We start from the raw sequence: 22,130 nt of genomic DNA, 5'->3' as shown, positions 1-22,130 counted from the left end.
AGGTGGCATTTAAGTCCCACCTGATGTCTTGCATGCACAGGAAAAGACTTCTGATCAAATGCAAATACTGTATAGCATTTTAATACACACTACATATATTTATTTAAATTACTCCTGCTTCTTTAAAATGACAAAAATAATAATCATCTGATATTTTTGGTAGAATGGAATGTTAAAAGTAGTCAAAAGGAGCTTGCAGAATGAGCAGAACAAGCTTAATGACTGTTCAAAACAAAATAGCTGTCAACACACCACCAAAATGCATCAACTGGCACTTCTGAAGCACCTCCACATCGTAACCACTGGAAAGGGGTAGGCATGACTCAATGTCACATAAAACATGTAACAGCCAAGATATTTAGAGGAAAAGTGGTAGAAATACAATCTAAGATTGACTTCTCCTGAAGTCCTTGCCAAATGAACCTTTAGTGTGATTTTTCCAGGCTTATGAAGTACCCCTTCTTCACATTTCTTCACATTTGAAACTTTCCACTTTTCTGTATCTTATTTCCTATCTCACTCCTACACGGATACTATTTTAGGATATCCTCATGTTCATTACACTTAGATGAGGAGGCCCTCTTGGTTGCGCTACACTTTAGAGACGTGAATTTGGCAGTAACCAGGAAGAGGGCCTTCTCTGTAGCAGCACCTTCCCTATGGAACTATTTACATCTTCTGCAGACCAAAACTAGTGTATTTCAGCACTCATAAAAAACATACCAATGCCCCCAGGCTTTTGCTGGTGTTTGATTCCACTATAGGGTATCAAACTTTAATTTTCCTTGGATCACTTTTGTATTTTTAATATTTTCGGAATGGATCTTTACTGATTTTAATTGTTCTTAATTGTTTAATCTGTTTATACCTTTGTATACCATGAGATGCCAAATGAAAGAAAGCATACTTAAATAATATATCCCTGGGAAGCTGAACATTAGGCAGAAAAATATGGTGTATACTGTCTCCAAAGAGACATCTTTAAAAGGTCAAAATGTTTGAGACGCCAGCCAGAGAGCTAGCAGCTGAGGCTCTCCAGCTAGAATTTATGTCTTTGTCAGATCCTCAAACTGTTGAGGGAGAAGTAGCATTCTAGAACTTCTCTATCTGGCCTTACAGATCACAACAGAATGGTGGCTAATCACCACACCTGTTTCCTCTTTTTGTCTGAAAAGGAGATCTGATATTTTAATTTAAAATACTGCATTTTTCTCAACAGTTTTAAGCACCCAATCCATCAGTGGCCACTGGGAAGTATTTACTTTTAGTTAATTCATTACCTCCAACTCATTCAGCCTTTGGATCCGTGGAGTAAAGTGAAGTTTATCAACATCACATGCAAATGGAGGCTGCCAATCCTAGGAAAGGGGGAAAAAATAATTCAGTACAGAGAATTGTTTGACAAACCAAAACTGATATACAATTTAAAAGATCTTGTTCACTTTATTTTCAGATGTAGAAAAATCTAAAAGAAAAATATAGTTCACAGTTACTTCTTACTGGCATTAACCTTCATCCAGCTTTGCAGGGTAAGAAGACACTTACTGCAGGCACATTTCTCACTGTGCAATTTACTCACACACATAACCACACACAAATTGTCAGCTGTACAGCATTCCCAAGTTTGAGCCAGTTACCACTTACTGATTTAGTAGTGTAAACAAAAACCACCTGCAGCATAAAATGGCCCAGAAAAGCATTGAATTTTGCCACTGGGGTGTGTTTATTACTCCAGCCAATTTAGTGGATTGGGGTAGTAAAACACTTCACTGTTTTTTCATAGACAAATGGTCATGGAAAGGTCAAGAAAATGTCAGTTGGTTGGCACAAACTATGTTAACACCGTTTGGGGGACCTTTCTCTAACCAGGAAGAGTTTTCTTGTAGGTTTCTAAATGGGGTAAGAAAAACATTCCCCCCCCCCAAAACCCATTAATGTTAATTCTCAGTTGTAATTTCTAGACATTTTACAGCATTTTCTAGACATTTTACAGTATTTCCAGAGCATTTTTAAAATATAGTTTTTGCACTTTGGAATTGTTTGCAATTTAAAATAAAAACATTACTTTCTTGTTTATACAATATCCCATGAATATGTTTTCTAGCTCTGGGTGTTTGGGTTCTGCTGAGCACACTTCATCCGATACAACAAACACAAATATTATATGGGGTAAAAATGCTACCTCACACCATACAGTGCAGATCTCATTGGCATTAGAAAATGCACGCCAAAAACCACTAGTGCTGGAAATCTAGTCAAATACAGTAGAATGCTGTCATCACCAATATTACTACCTTTTTAATCTTTTCAAACACTGGAATTAATCCAAGTCGTTGCATGAGCAGAACAACTTTAGCTTGCATAATGGAACCTCTCATCCTTCTCCGACCACACACCACCCCCAAATCTGTTCCAGGGGAAGGCCCAGAACAGGTGCGGGTGGGGGAGGGCATGTGGAGAGAGGAGAGGAAAGGGAAGGTGCACCGTGTGAGTAGAGATTGTTTCACTTGCAGTGATTAAGATGGATACAACTCACTGTTTCCAGTGTGGTGTAGTGGTTAAGAGCGGTAGACTCGTAATCTGGTGAACCGGGTTCGCTTCCCCGCTCCTCCACATGCAGCTGCTGGGTGACCTTGGGCCAGTCACACTTCTCTGAAGTCTCTCAGCCCCACTCACCTCACAGAGTGTTTGTTGTGGGGGAGGAAGGGAAAGGAGATTGCTAGCCGCTTTGAGACTCCTTAGGGTAGTGATAAAGCGGGATATCAAATCCAAACTCCTCTTCTTCTTCTTCTTCTTCCTTGTTTTAATTTTTTTTTTATAATACTCTCTAAAATTTAGTAATAAAAATTAAAAGGAAAACAATCTGTACCAAGTCAAAGTAAATATGTATTTATATGGAAATATTTTGAAGTATGGAAATCTATATAGAGAACATAGATTCTATGAGTGTGGGTGAATGTGTGCAGCTGTAGGCTGACTGATGTACAGAGGAGTTAGCAGATGTGGATACTGAGAGAGGATAAGTGTACTGAGTGAGTGCAATTCTACATTTTGGAGCTTGATCTCTTATATTTTCTTATATTGTATTATTTATAGATTTTGATATTTCCCATAATGTATCTACTTTTATTGCATTTTTTGCTTTTTCTTTGCATACTGCTTTGTGATCTTTTCAATGAGTGATGGAGCGGTGGATCCACTGCTCAAGCAGCCAAAAGAGCCTTAGGGTTAAACTCCTCAGGGAATTTGTGGACCCAACCTCAAAATACCTCATTTCAGAATGTACTGCCTGCTTCTGCCAATGGGAGAACTATCAAGTGGGAGCCTTCCACCAGGCTGAACACAGCTACCTCTCCCACTAACTGTGCTTCACTCTAATGTCAGAGGCCAGCAGAGAAGCATCACAATCCCATCTTAACCTTCTCCAGCCATAAATATGGAAGGAGGAGGAAGTACAGTTAGCCTCTGTTGTCATCCAGAAAGACAAGGCAGCAGAAATTTAAATTTAAAGAGAGAGTTACACAACTGCCATACTAATATGTAAGGACTGCCTAAACTAGAAATCAGAGGTGGATCTATTTAAACTCAAGATGGCTACATCACTTATGTTTCTCCCCCGCCCTCTGTAAAACAGCTACAGATTTAAGAATTAATCTAATCCCATACTGGTGAAAGTGAATCCAACACCTACCACTTCTCTGCTACAGCAAGCATACTGACATTAAGGGCTAAAGTATACATTCTCAGGAACAATAAGGTTCCAATCCCAAATGTTCTGATAGAGTGGGGAATGCAGGAAGTGCTGATCAGAAAGCAGAAAGGAGGGCTATGTAATCTCTCTAGGACCTGCCAATTTCTCCTACAAATGCTACCCACAATGTAATTTTCTCCTCCCCCTCTGCAAGTCCTAAAATCATAAATCAGAGAGAGAAAGTAAGTGCCCAGACAGTACCTACAGGAGAGAACCGATGGGTAAGAACACCCCACCCCATACACAACAACCCACTAGTTTTCTTCTGCAAATATTCCCCAGCCCACGTTGGAAAATACTGGGAAACTAACTAGTTTTTCTCCCATAATATCAGGTTTGACCCATTTCACACAGGACATTTTTTTCCTATATAAAGATGGCTTTCAAATGGTCTAGTAGTTCACACATCACATTAAGCCATAGTTCAAAGTTAACTATGGTTTAATATGAATGCTCATCATGCTATCACATGCAGCTAAGGATTTCTCACTCTACCTTCCCAGCTCCTGCCAGAGTCTGGCTTGTGATTATATCGAAACAAGGATTCCTGGTTCTTTCAAAAGCACAAGCAGTGGCCAACATTTGTTTTGGGAAAACAAACCTCGAGCCCAGGTCTGGACACCAGGACAAGCCAACGTTGCTTATTTCCTAATGGTACATCAGGAGGCAAGGAAGAGAGCAAAAACTTTCCAGTGGCATTCACTACAGTGCATTCATTAAAAAAATTTTTTTTTGAAGTGTGGTTTAATGTGACTCGTGAAGCAGACGTATAGAAAGTGGTCCTGATACAAGCCCACTCTGGAAACTCTCTCTGTTCCCTGTTAAGTGTATGTTCTGAAATCTCATAAAGTTCTCCAATTCTGTAGACTTCAAGTGCTATTTTTCTCTGCTACATAACCTTTTCACACATGTTACCACACTGAAAATTTAGCAAACCTATCATCCCTTTTCCTGACTTGGATTTTAAAATATTGCTAACTTTTCCAATACTGATTTATGTTAATTTTCTCCACATTTGTTCTCCCTTTTCTCTTCACTTATGCAAAGTAGCTGTCACCCCAACTACTCTGGAATGAGTTATAAATCAGCTACAACAATATTGTGTGTATAATTTCTAGCTCATCACAAAGCCATGAAATTAATCAAAAATTTGCTTGAGTCCTTTTCCTTAATATAGAAGGATTAATGATAAACTGTTGTTTTCCTTCACAGAACTGAGTCTTGCTGTATGAACATCAGACAGAGAGGGACTGTGGTACAGTGATGAAATTATTTTTCTAGTATGTTCCTTCAAGATAAGAAAACATGAAAAGACATGGTCCACGGTATAAAACAGTGGTGTGCCAACTTAAAGATAATAATAATAAGGGTAATTACTGGTAGGAATATCTAAAAAATATATTTGATGGCATGCTCTGGAATTGTTTTAATAGCATTGAAAAGGGTCAATGAAGTCTTGAAGACTTAACATAAATCCATAAATCCAGCATTTCAAATACTAAATTTGCCATTTTTTTTAATTGCCCCACACAGATAACCCAAAAAAGCTTGATCATACAAAAAGTACTTCGTATTCAACTGCCATCTTACAAGTACTACCCAATTAGTGCTTCATACTGAACTCTCCAGCCCGGGTTGTTTTAAGGTGTGTGTGTGTACACCAAGCTTCTTAGTTTGTGCAGTACACCAACTCCAGGCTGTGTTCACTGCCTTAGGTGCATTCACTTGTCTCTGTCTGGTTCATAACACATTAGGCATGCCTCAGCATGCCATAGTTCATACAAATAACCAGATTGGTTTCTACATGTTTCTACAGGGATGTGATAATAATGCACAGGTTTTGCACAAGAAATCACTTTGATCTATGTATGCCCTTTTAGCAAGACTTGTGTATTACCAGTTGAAGTTTCTCTTGGGAATGAAATTGCAATATTAAATTACATTAATATAAATCAGACTTGTGAGGTATAGTCTCTGTAAAATTCACTTCTAGGTCTCTGAGAAAGAGGGGAGGACTGATGCTCAATAAGGCATCACTGATCAAGCCCTAGACCAAACTCCTAAAAGTTTTTTATAGTTAGACCAAGATTGGGGATATAACCTGAAGGTAGAGGTTGGCTAGAATTTCTTCAGGTAGGATGTTGGGTTTATGAGGACTTTCCAAGGGCAAGAAAGCAATTGGGAAAAACCTCCTTCACCAAGAACTGCAGATTTTCACAACCAGTCAACCAAATTGAGACTACTAAGAAGCAAGTTCAGAGAAGTGGTATTTAGCAAATGAATTGCAATGCAACTGGTGATCCTTTACTAACAATGGCTTGAAAAGAAAACTTAAAAGGACCATGTTACAAATTTTCTTAGAGAAACAGAAGCTACCATTTGAAAAATTGCACAGCCCCAATTTTAAGTCATGGAATGTAGAGTTGGTTCCCACATCCCTCTGTTGGACCTCCCAAAAATAAGAGTGTACTCTTGAGACCAATAGCATGCACAAGGAAAGTGTTGAAAACTATTCCAGAATTACAAGTTTTTCATCTGATTGTGCCATCCCAACTGGAGAATATGAAAACTAAGATACAGATTAGATTTAAGGTAATGTCCATCATCAGCAGGTAGGTCCCTGCTTCAGATTTTCCAAATGTGCATATTTTGAAAGGCATATATTTTGAAATTAACATTTATACCACCTGAATGTATAGACACAGGAAACTGCTAGAATTTAATCAAAGTACCAGTGTGCCAAGCTTTGGCAAGTTTAGGTCTGGTGAAAGTGTTTTTCTTGGCAAAGATCATGCCCTTTTGACAGCAAAAATCTAATATGCATGACCTCCTAACTCCATTCCAAGAGAAGCACCTGTTGAATTCAGTTTTTGCTGTCAAAGGTACAATGTCTATGCCAGGCAAATACAGTCAAGAGGTCACAAGCTTGATTGAAAGCTATCGTCTTATGGTAATGCTAGAAGACTTTGTCAGGATTCTCATTACTCCATGTTGCTATAGATATGACACTTCATACAGAATAGTAAACAATACTATCATAACCTCATTTCATGAAGCAAAATGCCTAAGAAACAGACTAAGTTTCACCTTTTTATGAAGGTATGTATATTAAGTCTTCTACAACTGGAAGGAATAAGGCATGTGATGTTGAGAGTGATTCTGCTATCCCAGTTAAATAAAAGTTGTTCACATCAAAGGATCGCTTGATAATAAATAAAATTGGAAGCAAGATGCATATTCTTTATGTTCAAAATAAGGGCTTCATCAGGGGTAATAAAAAAACCATAGTGTGTTGTTACATGAACAAGCTCAAACAAATCTTAGGTATGTGCACTTCCTTTCCCCTTCATATAAAAAAAGAAAGATGTAAAGCTTCTATTCCTGGTTAGAAACAAATTGTGGTTTGTTGGGTTTACAAACTTGGCAAATGGTGGTTTGTTAATAAGTTAGGCTCAAAACCTGGGTCTGATCCAAGGCTTGTGCCAGCTCATTCAAGTAACAACAACCTACTTCAGTGCCGCCACCAAGAAGGCAATGTCAAATGCTGAAATGTGCACATTTAAGCCATTTTAACTGTCTTTTTTTCTATGAAATGAACATTATTTGAATCCAAACATTCCCGTTTGACGATTTCTGGTTGGGCTATTAGGAAAACGAATTCTTAGTCCAGAAAGGAGGTTTTCGGTTACATTATCAACATTGCCTTTATAGTTCTGGTGCAGATGGAAAAAAACATTTGGAGATCTGGAAGTCATTTTACCTGCCTGCTAGACATCAACACAATTACAGCTGGGAACAAGCTTTAATTTTCAGAACATCGCTTGCTACAGCACCTTTTCCAGGGAAGTCCTGGGAGTGAAGATTCATCTGCCTTCTGGATAGAGCTCCAGAGAAACAATCATCCATCCCACTTAACTTTACAGCATCTCTACAACAAGTAGGCATTTAATTTAGCAGATGGTGTCCACAAAACCCACTATCCTTTGGGTGGCATTTTGGACTGGTAATTTATGGTGTGGGCATTTCTTTTCTTTTTAAAAAAAATATAAAGGTTACCGCCCCATTTTTTCTTTTTTGGCTTCCTTTATCACCCCACCCCCCCTTGGTGTACAGGATTTTAAGTCTGTAGATTTAATTCAGTGCACAAGTTGCACTAATTTCAGTGAGACTCAATTATCCGTAACAATCACCCTGATCAGAGTTAGGAGCATCTAAACCCTTTGAAATCCATGGTCTTAGGCATGCCTAAGCACACAATCAGGCTGTGTGCTGGACTGCAGCCTATAATATTAAGTATTCTGAGACCAGTGCAAAAAAAATCTTCAGTTTAAAAGCAGATGGAACCTACAGTCCAGAGTTTAATTTCACATCAAATACAGCAATATGAGGTGTTGAGTAGCATTATTTGGCGACATTAAATTCCATGGGCATTTTGTGTGCTTCATTATTCAACAGCTTCATTTGAAAACATACAATTCTCACAAATGTCCCTCTTTTAAAAATATTTGTCTGCTCATATAACCAACAAAAGTTGGAGTAACAAGTTTAAAAGAAACACACTCAAAGAACATGGTGGTAGAGTGTACCTCATTCAAAATGGCAGCAGACTGCATCTTGAGTCAGAACAAAGCATTAGTGTTATGGGTTGGAGGGATTATTACATACATACAATTCTCATTGCTCCCCCCCCCCCCCTTTTAAAAAGCTCTTCAGCAAGGCAACAGAAACAAAAGGGATGTCATTTTGTCTCTGTAGAGCTGGAAGCAAGAAAGCAGGCTCCTATAAACAATTATTTGCTACCAAGCGCTGCCAAAATTAAATGACAAAAAACAACAACAGGCAAACACCCAGCAATGAATCCTTTGGAACAGAGATGGCCAATTTGTGTCCTTGAGGGTCATATTATAGTCTAGATACTAATCCATGGGCCATCAATATTTTGTGCGCTCTGACCCACTCAGGGATGAGCAGGCCCTTTTATAAATATGGTGTCACCTACCAGCAAGGATCTCAAACGTATGGGACACAATGCTTTCATATGATAAAAGGCCTGTGGTATGTGCTTCCTTAAAAAATCACCTCAAAGGGCAGCCTGGCAATACTTTGCCTTTCTAGAATGCACCTAAGCCTGAAGTAATTTCTGTGAAATGCATGTCTCATGACTTATTTTCCTAAAAAGTAAATCTTGATTGGTAGGACCACTGGGACCAAACAATCAAGCCAGGCCATCTCAGCATTAACAACATACATAACACACACACTTTACCTCCACCCTATTCAAAGGGGCTAAAATAAAACTACAACCAACCACCAACAATAATTTTACAAACACAGGGATTTAAAATGGATGTCATGTAGGTAGGAATGATACACAATCTTAGGTGCAGTTTTTATCTTGTTCAGCCACAGACTTTTTAATGCATACACATGTACAATTAAAACATAAAAATGAAACTGAAGAGAAACTTTAAAACATCATATATTAAATGGAGTTACTTTCAAATCAAAAGGCTGTCCTACTCAAGTGTATATGTGAGTTCCACCCACCAATCACTCTTTGCACACAAACCTTACAGAAATAAATGGAATTTAACAGGAACAAAGGTTGACAAGATTTCACCTAGTAGAATAAGAAAAGTTCCTACAAGCTACTTTCTTCACTCAAGGGTCAATCTTCAGTTATGTTTTCCAGTTAGGACTGAAAGTCATACTGAAATGTAACTGGATACAGAGAATGAATAAAATTCAAGTTTCATTGCAGAACTCAAGTTCATCAATATGTCTCATTTATACTCAGCTCCAAATTAACATTTCTAGTATTTTAACTAGAATGTAAGTTGTTTGAATCCATATTTACCAATACATCTCCCTAAATGAAGATTGCCTTCTTTTTAGTGAAAGTAGTGTATACCCCTTGTAACAAACAAATCTTTGTTTCTTCAAATCCTTCCTCAATCACAGTTTACCTTTTTTAAAAAGGAAGTGCAAATAACTGGGGTAATAAAGCTGAAGCAAATTATACTGAGAAACAATTTTTTAAAAACTGAATTGAGTTAGTGGCTCAAAATCACCCCTTCTATAGCCCTCTGTAGTGTCTGTTTATACTGGTAATGATGAAGACTTATCACCCTTCCCACTATGTATCGCACTCTAAAATGGTGGCCATGTCTGCCTAGGATTCTGAAAGAAAATATCTCTGAAAACTCAATGGCTTCTATTTATATATTCCCAACTTTAAAATATGGGTGCCAGTATTAAAATTAACCCAGATGGAACTAAAGTGGCCACAGAAAAGCTTTTTGTGGGTACAGAAAACATGGAAATAAGAAAATCCACAGTCCTAGCTCAACCACAATGCCAACATGGAGGGCAACACCCAAGCAGCTGTCTCAGGTTTTAACACAGTGACTGCTATAAAGTATTTCTCTTGATATTAGTAGCCCAGTCCCCAAGAATTTGACAATGCTTAAACTTTGTTAGACAAACCATGTGGAACAAACACTTATTTACCTTCAAAATACCCTACTATAAAAAAGGTAAAACTGTGACAATGGCTGCCTCTTTCTAGCCATAAAAAAAATCAACTACTTCTGCTGCATTAAGTCTTTAGGAAATAAATAATGTCTTCTTTCTTCACTGTAGTTGCCTGTGAAGTAAAACTTGTTCCCTCAATTTAAAAGTGGGCTTGCAAGGCAGGTTTTGAGCCTTAATAAAGTTTCTTCCACCTCCCCCTTCCTCACTCATGCTAAAAGCTACACTCTTTATTACTTAACTAGCTGCTAATATGTGCAGAGAAACAAAAGCCTCAACTGGGTCTTGAGAGGCTTTCGCCACTGGAGCTACCCTAGGACGAGTCATCCCAAAGGAAGCACTTCGGGACCAACTTCCCCGTTTGATTTGGAAAACTAGCAGCTGAAGAAACGTGCCTCATTGTGTGAACGGTGTGCGTTTCTTGCTCCCCCCCCCCAACCCGCGGGATAAGACACACAAGGCAACTTTATTTGGGTCGTGGTGGAGGAGGAGATGGGGGAGCCGCGGGAGGCGAGCTCCCCGAGTGGAAAGTGAGCCAGGGGCCAAAGTGAGAGAGCCATAGGGGCGAGAGAGAGGGAGAGGAAAGGAGGGAGGGAGGCGAGGGAGAGAGGCAGAAAGCTCAGAGGCAGCCATATTAGAGTGGGTCTCCCTCGGGGAGCCAAACCTCAAAAGTCCGCTGGGCTGAAGCGACACAAGAGGGCCATTCTGCCCTCCAACCCATGACCCCCTTTCTGTGGGGTAAACGCCAGCCTGGCCTCCAAAGCGAGTCCATATGGGGACAAGGACGCCTTTGAGGACTCTCTCAGAGCTCGTCCACAAACCCAACGCTTGCCCATCATTCAAGGGTCAATGGGTGGAGGTGGGGGGCTCTTTCCCCCCATGAAGGCGTGCAGTGGGGGGGCCAATTCAAGCCCCCCGAGACGCGCTGAAGATTAAAGGGGGGAGGGGGACCGACGGAAGATGTACAAGTTTACTGAGTGGGGATGTGTAAAATGATACCTGCCCCCCCCCCCAATGCAGGGGTCTTGGGACCGGGAGTTTTTAGGAACTTGGACGGCGTGGGGGGGCAAAAGGCTCGAAGAGGGAAGAGATGTTGTGGTTGCCCCCAGACTCTCTGCACGCAGGCGCCCCCCCCCCCCGGTTCCTGCTCGGCCGTCCGCGGCGTCGCTGCTGGGGGTGGGGGGTGAAGGCGGCGCACAGGTCGGTCGCCCGGGCTCACTCACCGGCGGCGGCCGCACCTTGCAGATCCCGGTCTGCTCGGCTATAGGCCGGATCTTGTGGATGAAGGCGAAGGGGTCGGCGAACTCCTCCCAGCTGGGCTCGAAGACCGGGCACTCGGGCGGCGGCAGGAACTCGGCCATGGTCAGCCCTGGGTCGCCGGCAGGACGGGCAGCGCCGAGTCAGGCAGCCGTTCCGAACAATCCCCCAACAGCCAAAGCGTCGCCGAGCGCCGCTGGAACGGCCCGTGTGCCTCCGCCAAAGCGAGGGCGGGGGGGAGGGGGAGAAAAAGAGTCCCGAGGAGGAGGAGGCCCGGCCCTATGGAAAGTGCCTCCTGAGGGACCCGCCCGCCTGCTCCCCCACGCCACATGGGGTGCCAGCCCCTTTTCTCCACCGCACCCCTTTGTTCGGGTTGGCTCGCGGACGCCCAACTCTCTCGTCCGAAAGAGCTTGCGCAAAACACGGGTTGGTTGGTTGCCTGCGTGCGGGCGTGCTCGCTCCTCTTTGCAGAAAGGGCTCTTCTGGGACGGCCGAGTATAGGGCCCGTCTTGGCTACGCCCATGGGGCCCATATGCGTGAAAAGTAATGGGGCTGCAGCAGGAGCAGAGAAAGTATTGCAGCCGGGGCTGGTTCAGCTGTGTTTCTTTCCCCCTCCCCCAAAGGGAATGTGTCTGTTTTGGAAAGAGGGAGCGTGTTCTCCCTACGAGGTTAGGCCTTCAGGCCCCATGGCAGGCTTTCATTGTTTTGGTGGGATCGATCCAGTGATCCAGGAGTCCATTTGGACTCCTGTTTGCCGACAAAACGGGACTGAGGAAAAAGGAGCAACCTTTGCAATTCGCTAAGGATCTGGGCGTTCTTCGTCTGGGTACCCATTATTTTGTTTCAGGGTACACAGTACACTCAACATGGTCACTCCATTTTGTTTCTCTGACAAAACCAGGAACCCTTAACAATCATCTTCATTACATGCCTTCCACTCTAAAATCTGTATTTATAACTTAATTTCATCGTTTTTCCATAATTAATAACTAATAAAATGATTCAACTAGCTGTGCTTTAAATATCTCTTTCTGACTTACTCGGCACCGATTACGACAGAACAGTTTGTCCATAACAGGAAAATGTCCATTTTTATGTGATAACACCCAAATGTGCAAAGATTGACATTCTGATTATGAGCATATTTTCTTGCTGGTTTTAAGTGAAGTTGCTTTAATTTTGCCAGCCCCAGGCACTTTTAAAACAAAGCACAACATATTTATGCATTTAAAATAAGTTTGTTTCACATATGGTGGGATGAAAATCACATTTTGTTTTATTAGGATGCTGTATTCTCACATTGATACTGCCAAATGATTAGCAATTACATAATTCTGAAAAACTTGTAAATGTTTTAAATGTGCTATAGCTTAATGTTGAAATACTTAAATATGCCTAAATATGCTTCACGTGTTTAAATATGCTTCAGTAGGCAGGATTCTTACCTTTTTTATTTATAAACAAACAACAGATCCACATGTGTTTTCAGATGCAGTAGTTAATTCTACAAGAGAATAATGCACATGCAAGGAAGATTAGGACTCCGTGGTTTTCATAGAATCATAGAATAGAATCATAGAATCATAGAGTTGGAATAGACCACAAGGGCCATCGAGTCCAACCCCCTGCCAAGCAGGAAACACCATCAGAGCACTCCTGACATATGGTTGTCAAGCCTCTGCTTAAAGACCTCCAAAGACGGAGACTCCAAAGACGGAGACTCCTTGGTTTTATTTAGCCATGCATTGTTCTAAAAATACTTCATTGTCAAAAATATATTGTGTCTCTGCAAGGTACGGTATATGAAACAAATAATAGTCTGACATTTAAAACTGAGTTTGGGTTTGCTTTATATTCATACTGTTTCATAGATAGAATTTTGGTTTCTTTATGTGCAAACCATTCCTAATTCAAAATGGAGATTGAGCCAATAGGGTTAGCAGTATGTTTTGTCTCACATTAGTTTTATTTTCTTTCTTTCTCATGCATTTCTAATATTACCTTTGCTTTTTTCAAATTAAACCAAATAACAGCTGATTATATTGTATGTAGGCTTATGGGTAAAGCCCGCCAACTTCAGTTAATTGTTTAATTTTGTAACTTCCCATAATGCAATTATTTCTTGATCTTGGCCTCTAAAGCCAGAGCTTTCCAAATTGTGTGTTGCAAAACGTTAGTGTGTTGGCTGCAGTGTGTAGGTGTGTCCGCACAAACGCTCCCAAAGCTTCTGCTGGGGCTGGAAAGGGGTTAGTTTAACCTCAGGTTTGCTAGGAAAACTGGATCACTGTGTCACGAAATGATGCATGTCTAAAAAGTGTATCACCAACATGAAAAATTTGGGAAGTTCTGTCTAAAGCTATGATCAAAATCAGGCGGTTTTGTATTGATTCCAAGAGAATGCTTAAGGCTGCAATTATAACTTACTTACTTGGGAGTAAGCCCCATTTAACTCAGTAGGACTTCTTTCTGGGTAGATACATTTATGCTTGCTTTTTAGCTCTAATAGTGGAGGGGGGGATACCATGTGCACTGAGGGAAGTTTATTGTGTGGCTTGTACATTTTAAGTCATGCACAGATTATGCATTCGATCACCATAGTCAACATCACAGGATATAAATTGTGGTTGGCCTTTCAAGTAGGTATGGATCATTTTTAGTACCATGCATTTTGTTACAAGACTGAAATCTTCAGTCCATTTCCTTCAGAATAATACTGTTGTTTTAAATTTAGAACTAATGAGGAATAAAATGAGGATACATATCTATCCCAAGTGTGTGTGTGTATGTGAGAGAGGACTCCATTATTAAACCACAAGAATTATTTTATCCCTAAAATATTATGTTCTGTATAAGTTAATGGCTCCTCAACCAAAAGATAAAGGCCTTTTCCAAACTTCTTATTAAATTAAGTAGAGCAGGAGTACCGCAGCATTGGCAAAATCTCCTCGTTTAGTCATGTTGTGCAAAACTTTAGGATTTGTCTTTGTGGCGTGGTTGTGGGGACCTACAACGTGACTGCTGCAATGACAGATTCCCTTCAGTTTCGCCAGCAACAGGGGATCACTAGAGGCCTCTAAGCTAATGAGCTCCATGCAGAGAACGCCAACCACATGGGTCTCTACTCTCTAATCCACCTTCTTCGCCTTTATGATCTATGTTTACATGTGCGGAGGGATCCTTCACAGCTGACAGCCACCTCAGTGCCGGCACTTCTTTTTTTAAAGAGCCTCTCTATTCTCTGGGATAGGCCAGGGCTTGGGGGGACGTCAGAGGGGGAGGGAGGCCGAGCTGTTTCATTGTCTGCGCCTGGCTCTGTGCAGTGGGGAAGCCTTCCCTTTCCAGTGCAAAGCAGTGCGTGGGGCAAGGGGGGGAACCCAACTGTAACGCTGCTATCCCTGTCGCTTCTTAGCTCTCATACAAGACTTGGAGGCCCCTTGGTTCAGAGGGGACTGTAGGCAGATCACTGGAGTCCCCAGGACAATGGGAATTAATGGTTGGATGGGAGGAAGGGGGCGGGCATTGCTCGGCGCAACTATCGTACAATCCTACCACGGGTTTACTTAGAAGTAGGCCCCACTGAGCTCAATAGGATTTACTCTCGAGCGTAAGGCTGCAGCCTTAACGTCTAGGCTATTTTGATAAACGGTGCCACGCTTCAGGGGGAGGGGCGGTGATCCACCGGGGAGCTGGCAGTTGTTAACAGTGCTCCGCCCACTGATCTGTTCTCCCTGGTGGGGCTTCTCCCCCTCCCCCCAAAAAGGTAGCTTTGTCGCTGCTCCTCTCCCCACACCGGGCCACAACCTTTCCCCTCCCCGCCCCATACCTTCTCCATGAGATGAACCATCACCCCCCGCCCCCCGTTTTATAATCCTTCCTTCCCCAGCAGAACCCCTTCGCTTCCAGCAAAGACCGGGCTCCCTTCCAAGGGGGTGGGGTGGGGGAGATATTGGAACTGTTCCAAAAGTTGTGCACAAAAGAGGTTCCTCCTCTTCTCGCCCCCCCCCCAAATGGAGCCACTGACAAAGGTTGCTGAAGGGGTCCGCTCCACAGTGTGTCCTCAGAGGTGGGGGGGGGGGCGGCGGTGGATGTACTTAAGAGAAAACAGATCAAGCCATCTTCTCAACAGTACCCCAACACACACACCCCAAATCTGGACACGCCCATTGTAATCTCTTCCCACCCTGAACTCCTTAGTAGTTCTGCCTCCGTCCTTTAGTATTGCACAAAGCTCGTGCGTTCCGCTACCTACCCCACACCTACCCCTGTATCACTTCCAGCAATTCTGCAGCAGCTGTCCCAACCCTCCGGATGAGTATCTCCCCCCCCCCCCCCGTGTAGTCTTCCATGCTACTCTAATCCTGCCTCCGCACCCCCAGTTTCATTACTGGGAGAGGATGAGGAACTTGGGGTTCGGCCGGGTGATCCTGGGGGGTGAGCAGCCCTAAAGGCGTGCAGGTTAACAAACAGACACCCCCTCGGGCCCCTACTCCGGGCCACTGCCCCCGTCGAGGCCGCTGAACAGGACAAAGGGAAGGGGCAGCCCCCTCCAGTGTCAGCTTCTCCAAGGGAGGCACAACCCACCCCGGACGCAACCCAGGCCCCCTCCCCACCCCCTCCGCATCTGGCAGGGGTCTGCCTTATGGAGGCCGGCGAGGGGAGTCGAAGGAAGCGCCTCCATTGGTGAAGAAACACATCGAGCATTATTACCAAAGGGAGGTAGGGCGTGTTGGGCTGGCGGAGGGGGGAGAGGCATGAGGCTCCCCTCGGGGGTCGACCCAGCCAAGAGGGATGGTGGAGCCAAAGAGCCGATCGACAAGGCAGCCACCCCACAGCACCCCACGGAGGTGGCTCCCCATTGAGGAACTCTCTAGGACCCAGGGGAGCAGCGGGCGCTGCACGTAGCACACGTGTATTCGCTCCCGCATTTCTGGGCCAGCCTGCTCCTCCCTCCCGCCCCCCTCCGCCGTCCAACCTTGCAGCCTTCACTCCTCTTTCTCCGCGGTCCTGACACCGCCCCCTCTATTATCCCGACTTCTCCATTGCCCCGCGCCCTTCTCTAAGTATGCGCTAGGCAACTTCTCTAGCATAGCAACAGCTTAAGGGGAGTCTTTGCCGTCGAGCCACATGGGATCAGGTCTTTTAACTTACAGCGCCACCCTGAATTTCGTTTCCACACTGTGGAGTGGGGGCAGGTTTGCCAAGCTCTAAAGCGTGGGCCTTTTATCCACGCGAGTCATCTTCACGAGGAAGTTACTGAGTTACGGAAAGCAAGGCGTTGCCCCATCTCCCAGTACACACTGTGGGTGAAGTTCAGCACAGCTGTAATCTAAGTTAGTTGCTGTGTCTACAGAATCAGGGAGTAGTATTTTTTATGATGGATTAATAAAAAATAGCAAAAAGGGCATGTGTATATTAAAAGCTACAGTGGAGCACAATCCTTTGTATGTTTACTCAGAAGTAAGGGCCATTATGCCCGAAAGTAAGGCCCAGGTAACAGCACAATTCTAACCTCAGTGTGATTTCAGTGTGGCTCATTTCCAAGTGAAAATGCACAGAATTAAACAGATGTAAAGAAAGCTTTCATCAAATGCATTATGCTAAGAAGGCCTTTGTATGATCATGATAAAGGTCAAATATATGTGCCTGCATTAAAAACAAATAAACCCACAGCCTTAAAATCCCATTCCTCCTCTGTAGACCTTATACTGTACTGATATCCAATGCTCAGCACTTCTGTATACAATATTTAATGCTACTTGATATTTGGCATTCAATATTTATTAGTTAAGATATTTTAGGCCGTCTTTTAGGACTAGGATCATGACAAAGCAGCTTCCATTAGACAAATACAGAATCATATTTAATAAAAATACAAAACCACCATAGAACATCTGAAAACAATAGGAAAGCCGCAGAAAAAGCAGCAGAAATAATCAATAACTGTAAAAGAGCAACAAAGCAAAATAGTGACAAATAGCAAGGTCAATTCAGCACATGCTAGTCACACTTCCTGAAAGACTCTCTTTTACTCAATTGTTTGTAGCCCTGTCTTCTTTGGCAATTGGCCACTCTTGAAAGGGCTAAGGTGGGATTCAGGAACCAATCAAGAAACATTGCATTGCCAGTAAAAAAAAAAGCATGCCCCCCACAGTCTAAAGCACTCACATTTTGAAATAAAATTTGAAAATCAAAGCTGAATTTTTAAATTTCAACAGCCATTGACATCTTGAGAAATTCGGTTTAAGCTCTCTTGCAAACATCTTCCTAGCTGACTCCAAGGCTTGAATAATTCCAAGGCAACCTCCTCCTGCAATAAAAAAACAGCAAACAGAAATGGCCCACATATTATTGATAATCCACTTCCCCCACTGACTGGTTCCCTACAACTCCTATATAATGGACCAGACATGGCCTTCAAATTCTAGCCAAACTTCTTCACTCTGTTCTGTGTCCTTAGACCAGGATGGGGAACATAAGTAAAATGGGGCAGAGCAATGGATGCAACTCTTAGCTTTACACAAAAGGCTAAATGGCAACCACTAAAAAATCAATGGTATCTCTACATACGTCTCTCCACCTGTCCCATTTTGCTGCCTGAGGCGAAACAGAAAGGTGCCACCTCCTGTCAAGGTCATGCTTACTGAGGTTAAGCGGCAGTGTCTTCTGGTGAGATCTTGTGAGGTGGTAGGCCAGGAGTTTGCAGTGATGCCACCCACAGGATTCCGTCGCCCGAGGCGGCTGCTTCAGTCTACCTCATGGGCAGGCCAGTCTTGCCATCTACGCATGCAAGAGGCATTATCACAGTTCAAGGACACATTCCATTCAAGTTAAAGCACGCAAAAAGGGCCAAAGGGAAGGCCAGTGAATGTCTGACATTATTTTATTACATTTCTGTCCCACCTTTCTTCCATTACAGAAATCACAGCAACGTAATGGGATGCGCAGGCAGTCTCCTATCCAGGCCAGAGTTAGATCTCACCAGACTGAGATGTGCAAAAGATCACCAAAGAGGCTGTGCCATATGCCTTCAGACCAAATCCTGGAAGGATGCTGGGTATTAAGAGTAAAATGGTGTGATTATTTTATCTGTATATAGATATTGGTTCCCCCAAGCATACATGCCTACTCATAATCTCAGACTCATGTGTGGATGGTGCTATTTTGGCTACTACATAAAGATCCATCCTAGGAGGACGAATTGATGCTTAGAAGTAGGATGCATGGAATCTGAAACCAAAATGAAAATAATCCAATCTTGATTTCTTTGCAGATTTGGGGTTAGCAACGGCCAGGCAACAAGAATCCACAGGAAACCATTTGTAGTGTTTATAGTAAAGTGACGATTTCTGGCAAACTAGCCAACTCATCATATAAACTCCTCATATACCAGATCTGTTCTTATTCACATGTTCCACTAGATGGCAACATATAAAACAGGATGCTTTTGCCTCTAATGGTCAAACGTTAGGACACAAAAAGTTTGCTTCAGAATACAGGCCAGCGCAAAGCAAGCTGAGTGATGAATGGGGTGGGATGTTAGGCAGTGAGAGTTTTCTCTCTTACACACACACACAAACGCAGCAGCCTCAGATTGGGGGAAGAAAGAATTTTCAATGGCAATAAGAAACAAAAATCTAAGAATCAAACAAGCCACACATACAGAGGACGTCCTCTTTCACATGCTTTTATCAACAATTGGATTTGTGGAGGGAGTTTTTACTGGCAGCCAGATATGTATCTACCCTGGCAGGACACAAGATTCACTTTAAAGCTCCTGCCATCTGCAACAAGCTATGCAAACACATCTATATTTCTGTTCTGATATCTCTCTTGTAACAGCTCAAATAATCTTCCCCTTAAAGTGGCCTCTGCTTAAGAGAGGGATAGGTTATCTATTAGGAAAGTTTTTGAATGTCTGGAACTTATTTTCTGGCTATGTGATTCAAGGAATTTATTTCCCTTTCTCATTCTATGATTCCCATAATGCTTGTTCTGCTTTGGCAGAAAGGTGTGGCAAATAAATAAACTTAACATCTTAAATGCTGCACTATAAATATTAGTATTTTAATATATATTGCATTTCTATTTATTTATTTTTTGGCAAGGGGGTTGCTAGTTATTGTAGAGAAAACAGACATGACATTCGCAATGTAGGTTTGCCAATTAACCAGAAAAGAGCTGCCAGGGTTGCATGTGTACCTTCAACAGTAGCCTGATCTGTTAAAACCAGCAGGTAAAAGTTTTACATGGGGCCAGCTAGCACAGCTGATGGGAGCTGTGGTTCAAAACATCTGGAGGGCACCAACTTGGAGAAGGCTGTGAGATAGCAATTAATTCCGGTAACCGGGTATCTCCCTTCTGCAAACCCCTATGCTGCGAACAAAGAAAAAGAGGCCAGATCCCACATAGTATTCCACAAACATTCTGCAATATAGAAAGATTGAGATGTACCTTTACACAACTAAGAAAACACACATTTTGTGACTACTTAAAATTGTGACTGCATATATGGTGCTTTACATGGGAGAAGTCTTTTGTTTGTAGCCAGTTAAATTACCAAGTAGTTCCAGCAACTGCACCATGTCTCTTCACATCATAAGAGACTGTTTGCATTGGCTATGTGATGGCAAATAGCTGATTTATCCAGAAAATAAATCAGAAAACCATCAGAAAATAAAATACTTGTTAAGCAGAGCAGCCTTCATGCAGGAATTTCAACCAACTACCAAGTAGCTGATTGTTTGTATGAATGGAACCCAGTTATCTGAGACCAAACATCAAAAGTATTCTCTCTGTCCACTTGGGGGCTTAAATAAATTTGCAAGTAAGGGCATTCAATTGCTGCAATGCACATGGAATTTTAGAAAACTCATTCTGCCAAATAGCCTCCTGGGAACAAATGAATTTAGAAATGGAGAGCATCTGTTTCTGATCAGGCCAGACCAGTTTTGCTAGGCACACAACCTACCTACACATGCCTTTTCTCACATAGCACTGAGTCATCAGCTGTGGCATAAGTTTCCCTTGTACTTTCACCATCTATAATACGGAATGGCTTAACAGCTTTCATTTCAGACTTTGCACCTCAACAGGACCTCAGCTTTTAACTTCTAAAAGGATTGGATGAGTTTTATCTAGAAGCATAATCTGTAATTGTTGCACAGTGCACTGATACCTCCCTGGCACCTTCAAAGTCTGCAAACCCCAAACATAGATAGCATCCAGAGACTTCACAATCAACCAAGGAGCCATGAGCCATGGCAAGATATACTATTGAGACTGGTGTTAACCACTGGTGGAGGAACAGGGGTGCGGGGGGAGCGCACCACCCCCGGTGGCACAATCCTGGTGGGGTGTCATTGCAGCTTCCCCCCCCCCCCGCTGGGTGCCATGCCCCCGCAGGTGGTGTGGCACGCCACACCACGCCCCAGGACACATATCACGCCACGCCCCTGCCTGCTTTCCTCCCCCCTCTCTAGAGCTTGAAGCTCTGCCACTGGTGTTAACACCCATATTAACCTCTGGCAGAAACCGTTGCTCTGGCCCAATCACAGCTGAGCTGGTAGTTGGTCCCCTAATAGCTGATTGTGGATCACAAGGCGGCTTGTGGTCAGAGTTTGTCTGTTTGCATGGCTTTCTGAGGAGGTTGATCGCACTGCGCCAATTCAACAGTTTCTACAGGCAGCACTTTAGGCACTCTGTCGTCAGTTTAAGGCAGCTGAAATTATTTTTTTGCCACTCCTCTTTTTTCTTTAAGGCTGCTGCAGCTTCAGATGTGCATTAATGAAACACGTATGCTGCATAATTCAATGCATACATGCACATGAAGATGAGAGAATTTCTCATTCCCCTCTGTAAACTGATGTAGTCCCACTGAATGAGGATCAAGAGCCAAAACTGGCTTCTGGCCTTGTACTAGAGCAGCCTTTCTCAACCTGTGGGTCCCCAGATGTTGTTGAACTACAACTCCCATCACCCCTAGCTAGCAAGGCCAGAGCCCAGGTATGATGGGAGCTGTAGTCCAACAACATCTGAGGACCCACAGGTTGAGAACCAAGGTAAAGGTAAAGGGACCCCTGACCATTAAGTCCAGTCCTGACCGACTCTGGGGTTGCGGCGCTCATCTTGCTTTATTGGCCGAGGAAGCCGGCATACAGCTTCCAGGTCATGTGGCCAGCATGACTAAGAACCACTGTACTAGAGCTTAACTGGGTACTGTATCCCCCCCCCCCAATGTATTAAAAGGTCTGGATGCATTAGGAGGTAGACAGCAAGTGCAGAGATGCAAAAAGAGAGCCAGTGTGAAGTAATGGCTAAAGTGATTTACTTAGGCAAGGGTGACCCAGCTTCACATTTCTTCTCAGTCACAGAGCTCATGGGGTGCCCTTGGGCCCAGTCACTCTGGCTAATGGACTCCAGAGGGTCATTGTTGTGGGGAGTAATGAGGAAATATCATCTTCTTCTTGTTTGGCGATCACTCGTAGCCGAGTAAGATTGTCTTCCATAAACACAGTTTTAACAGTGAGTCCGTCAGTGACTGTGGAGGCCAATTCTGGATCCCTGCACTCCTTGGAGTAAGAGGATAAAAAAA

General features: G+C 43.0%; 1 protein-coding gene across 4 annotated transcripts in view; it reads right to left on the bottom strand.

The window, feature by feature from the left end:
- The window catches only part of KDM5B (lysine demethylase 5B), a 48,497-nt gene extending 36,466 nt beyond the window's left edge, over window positions 1–12,031 (bottom strand). The window contains exons 1-2 of one of the 4 annotated variants that reach the window (XM_028734726.2): window positions 11,506–12,031; window positions 1,281–1,358 (exon numbers count right to left, since the gene is read on the bottom strand). In XM_028734726.2, coding sequence (XP_028590559.2) covers window positions 1,281–1,358; window positions 11,506–11,643 — 216 coding nt within the window. In that variant the 5' untranslated portion in view covers window positions 11,644–12,031. The remainder of the gene's footprint in view (window positions 1–1,280; window positions 1,359–11,505) is intronic. The other 3 variants (XM_028734724.2, XM_028734727.2, XM_028734725.2) reach the window with 3 other exon arrangements.
- Window positions 12,032–22,130: the final 10,099 nt, after the last annotated feature.

The sequence above is a fragment of the Podarcis muralis genome, chromosome 5, assembly GCF_964188315.1.
Source record: "Podarcis muralis chromosome 5, rPodMur119.hap1.1, whole genome shotgun sequence".
NCBI classification, from domain to species: Eukaryota; Metazoa; Chordata; class Lepidosauria; order Squamata; family Lacertidae; genus Podarcis; species Podarcis muralis.
Note: the sequence above shows the minus strand (reverse complement) of the source record. Positions and strands in the feature narration are given on the sequence as shown.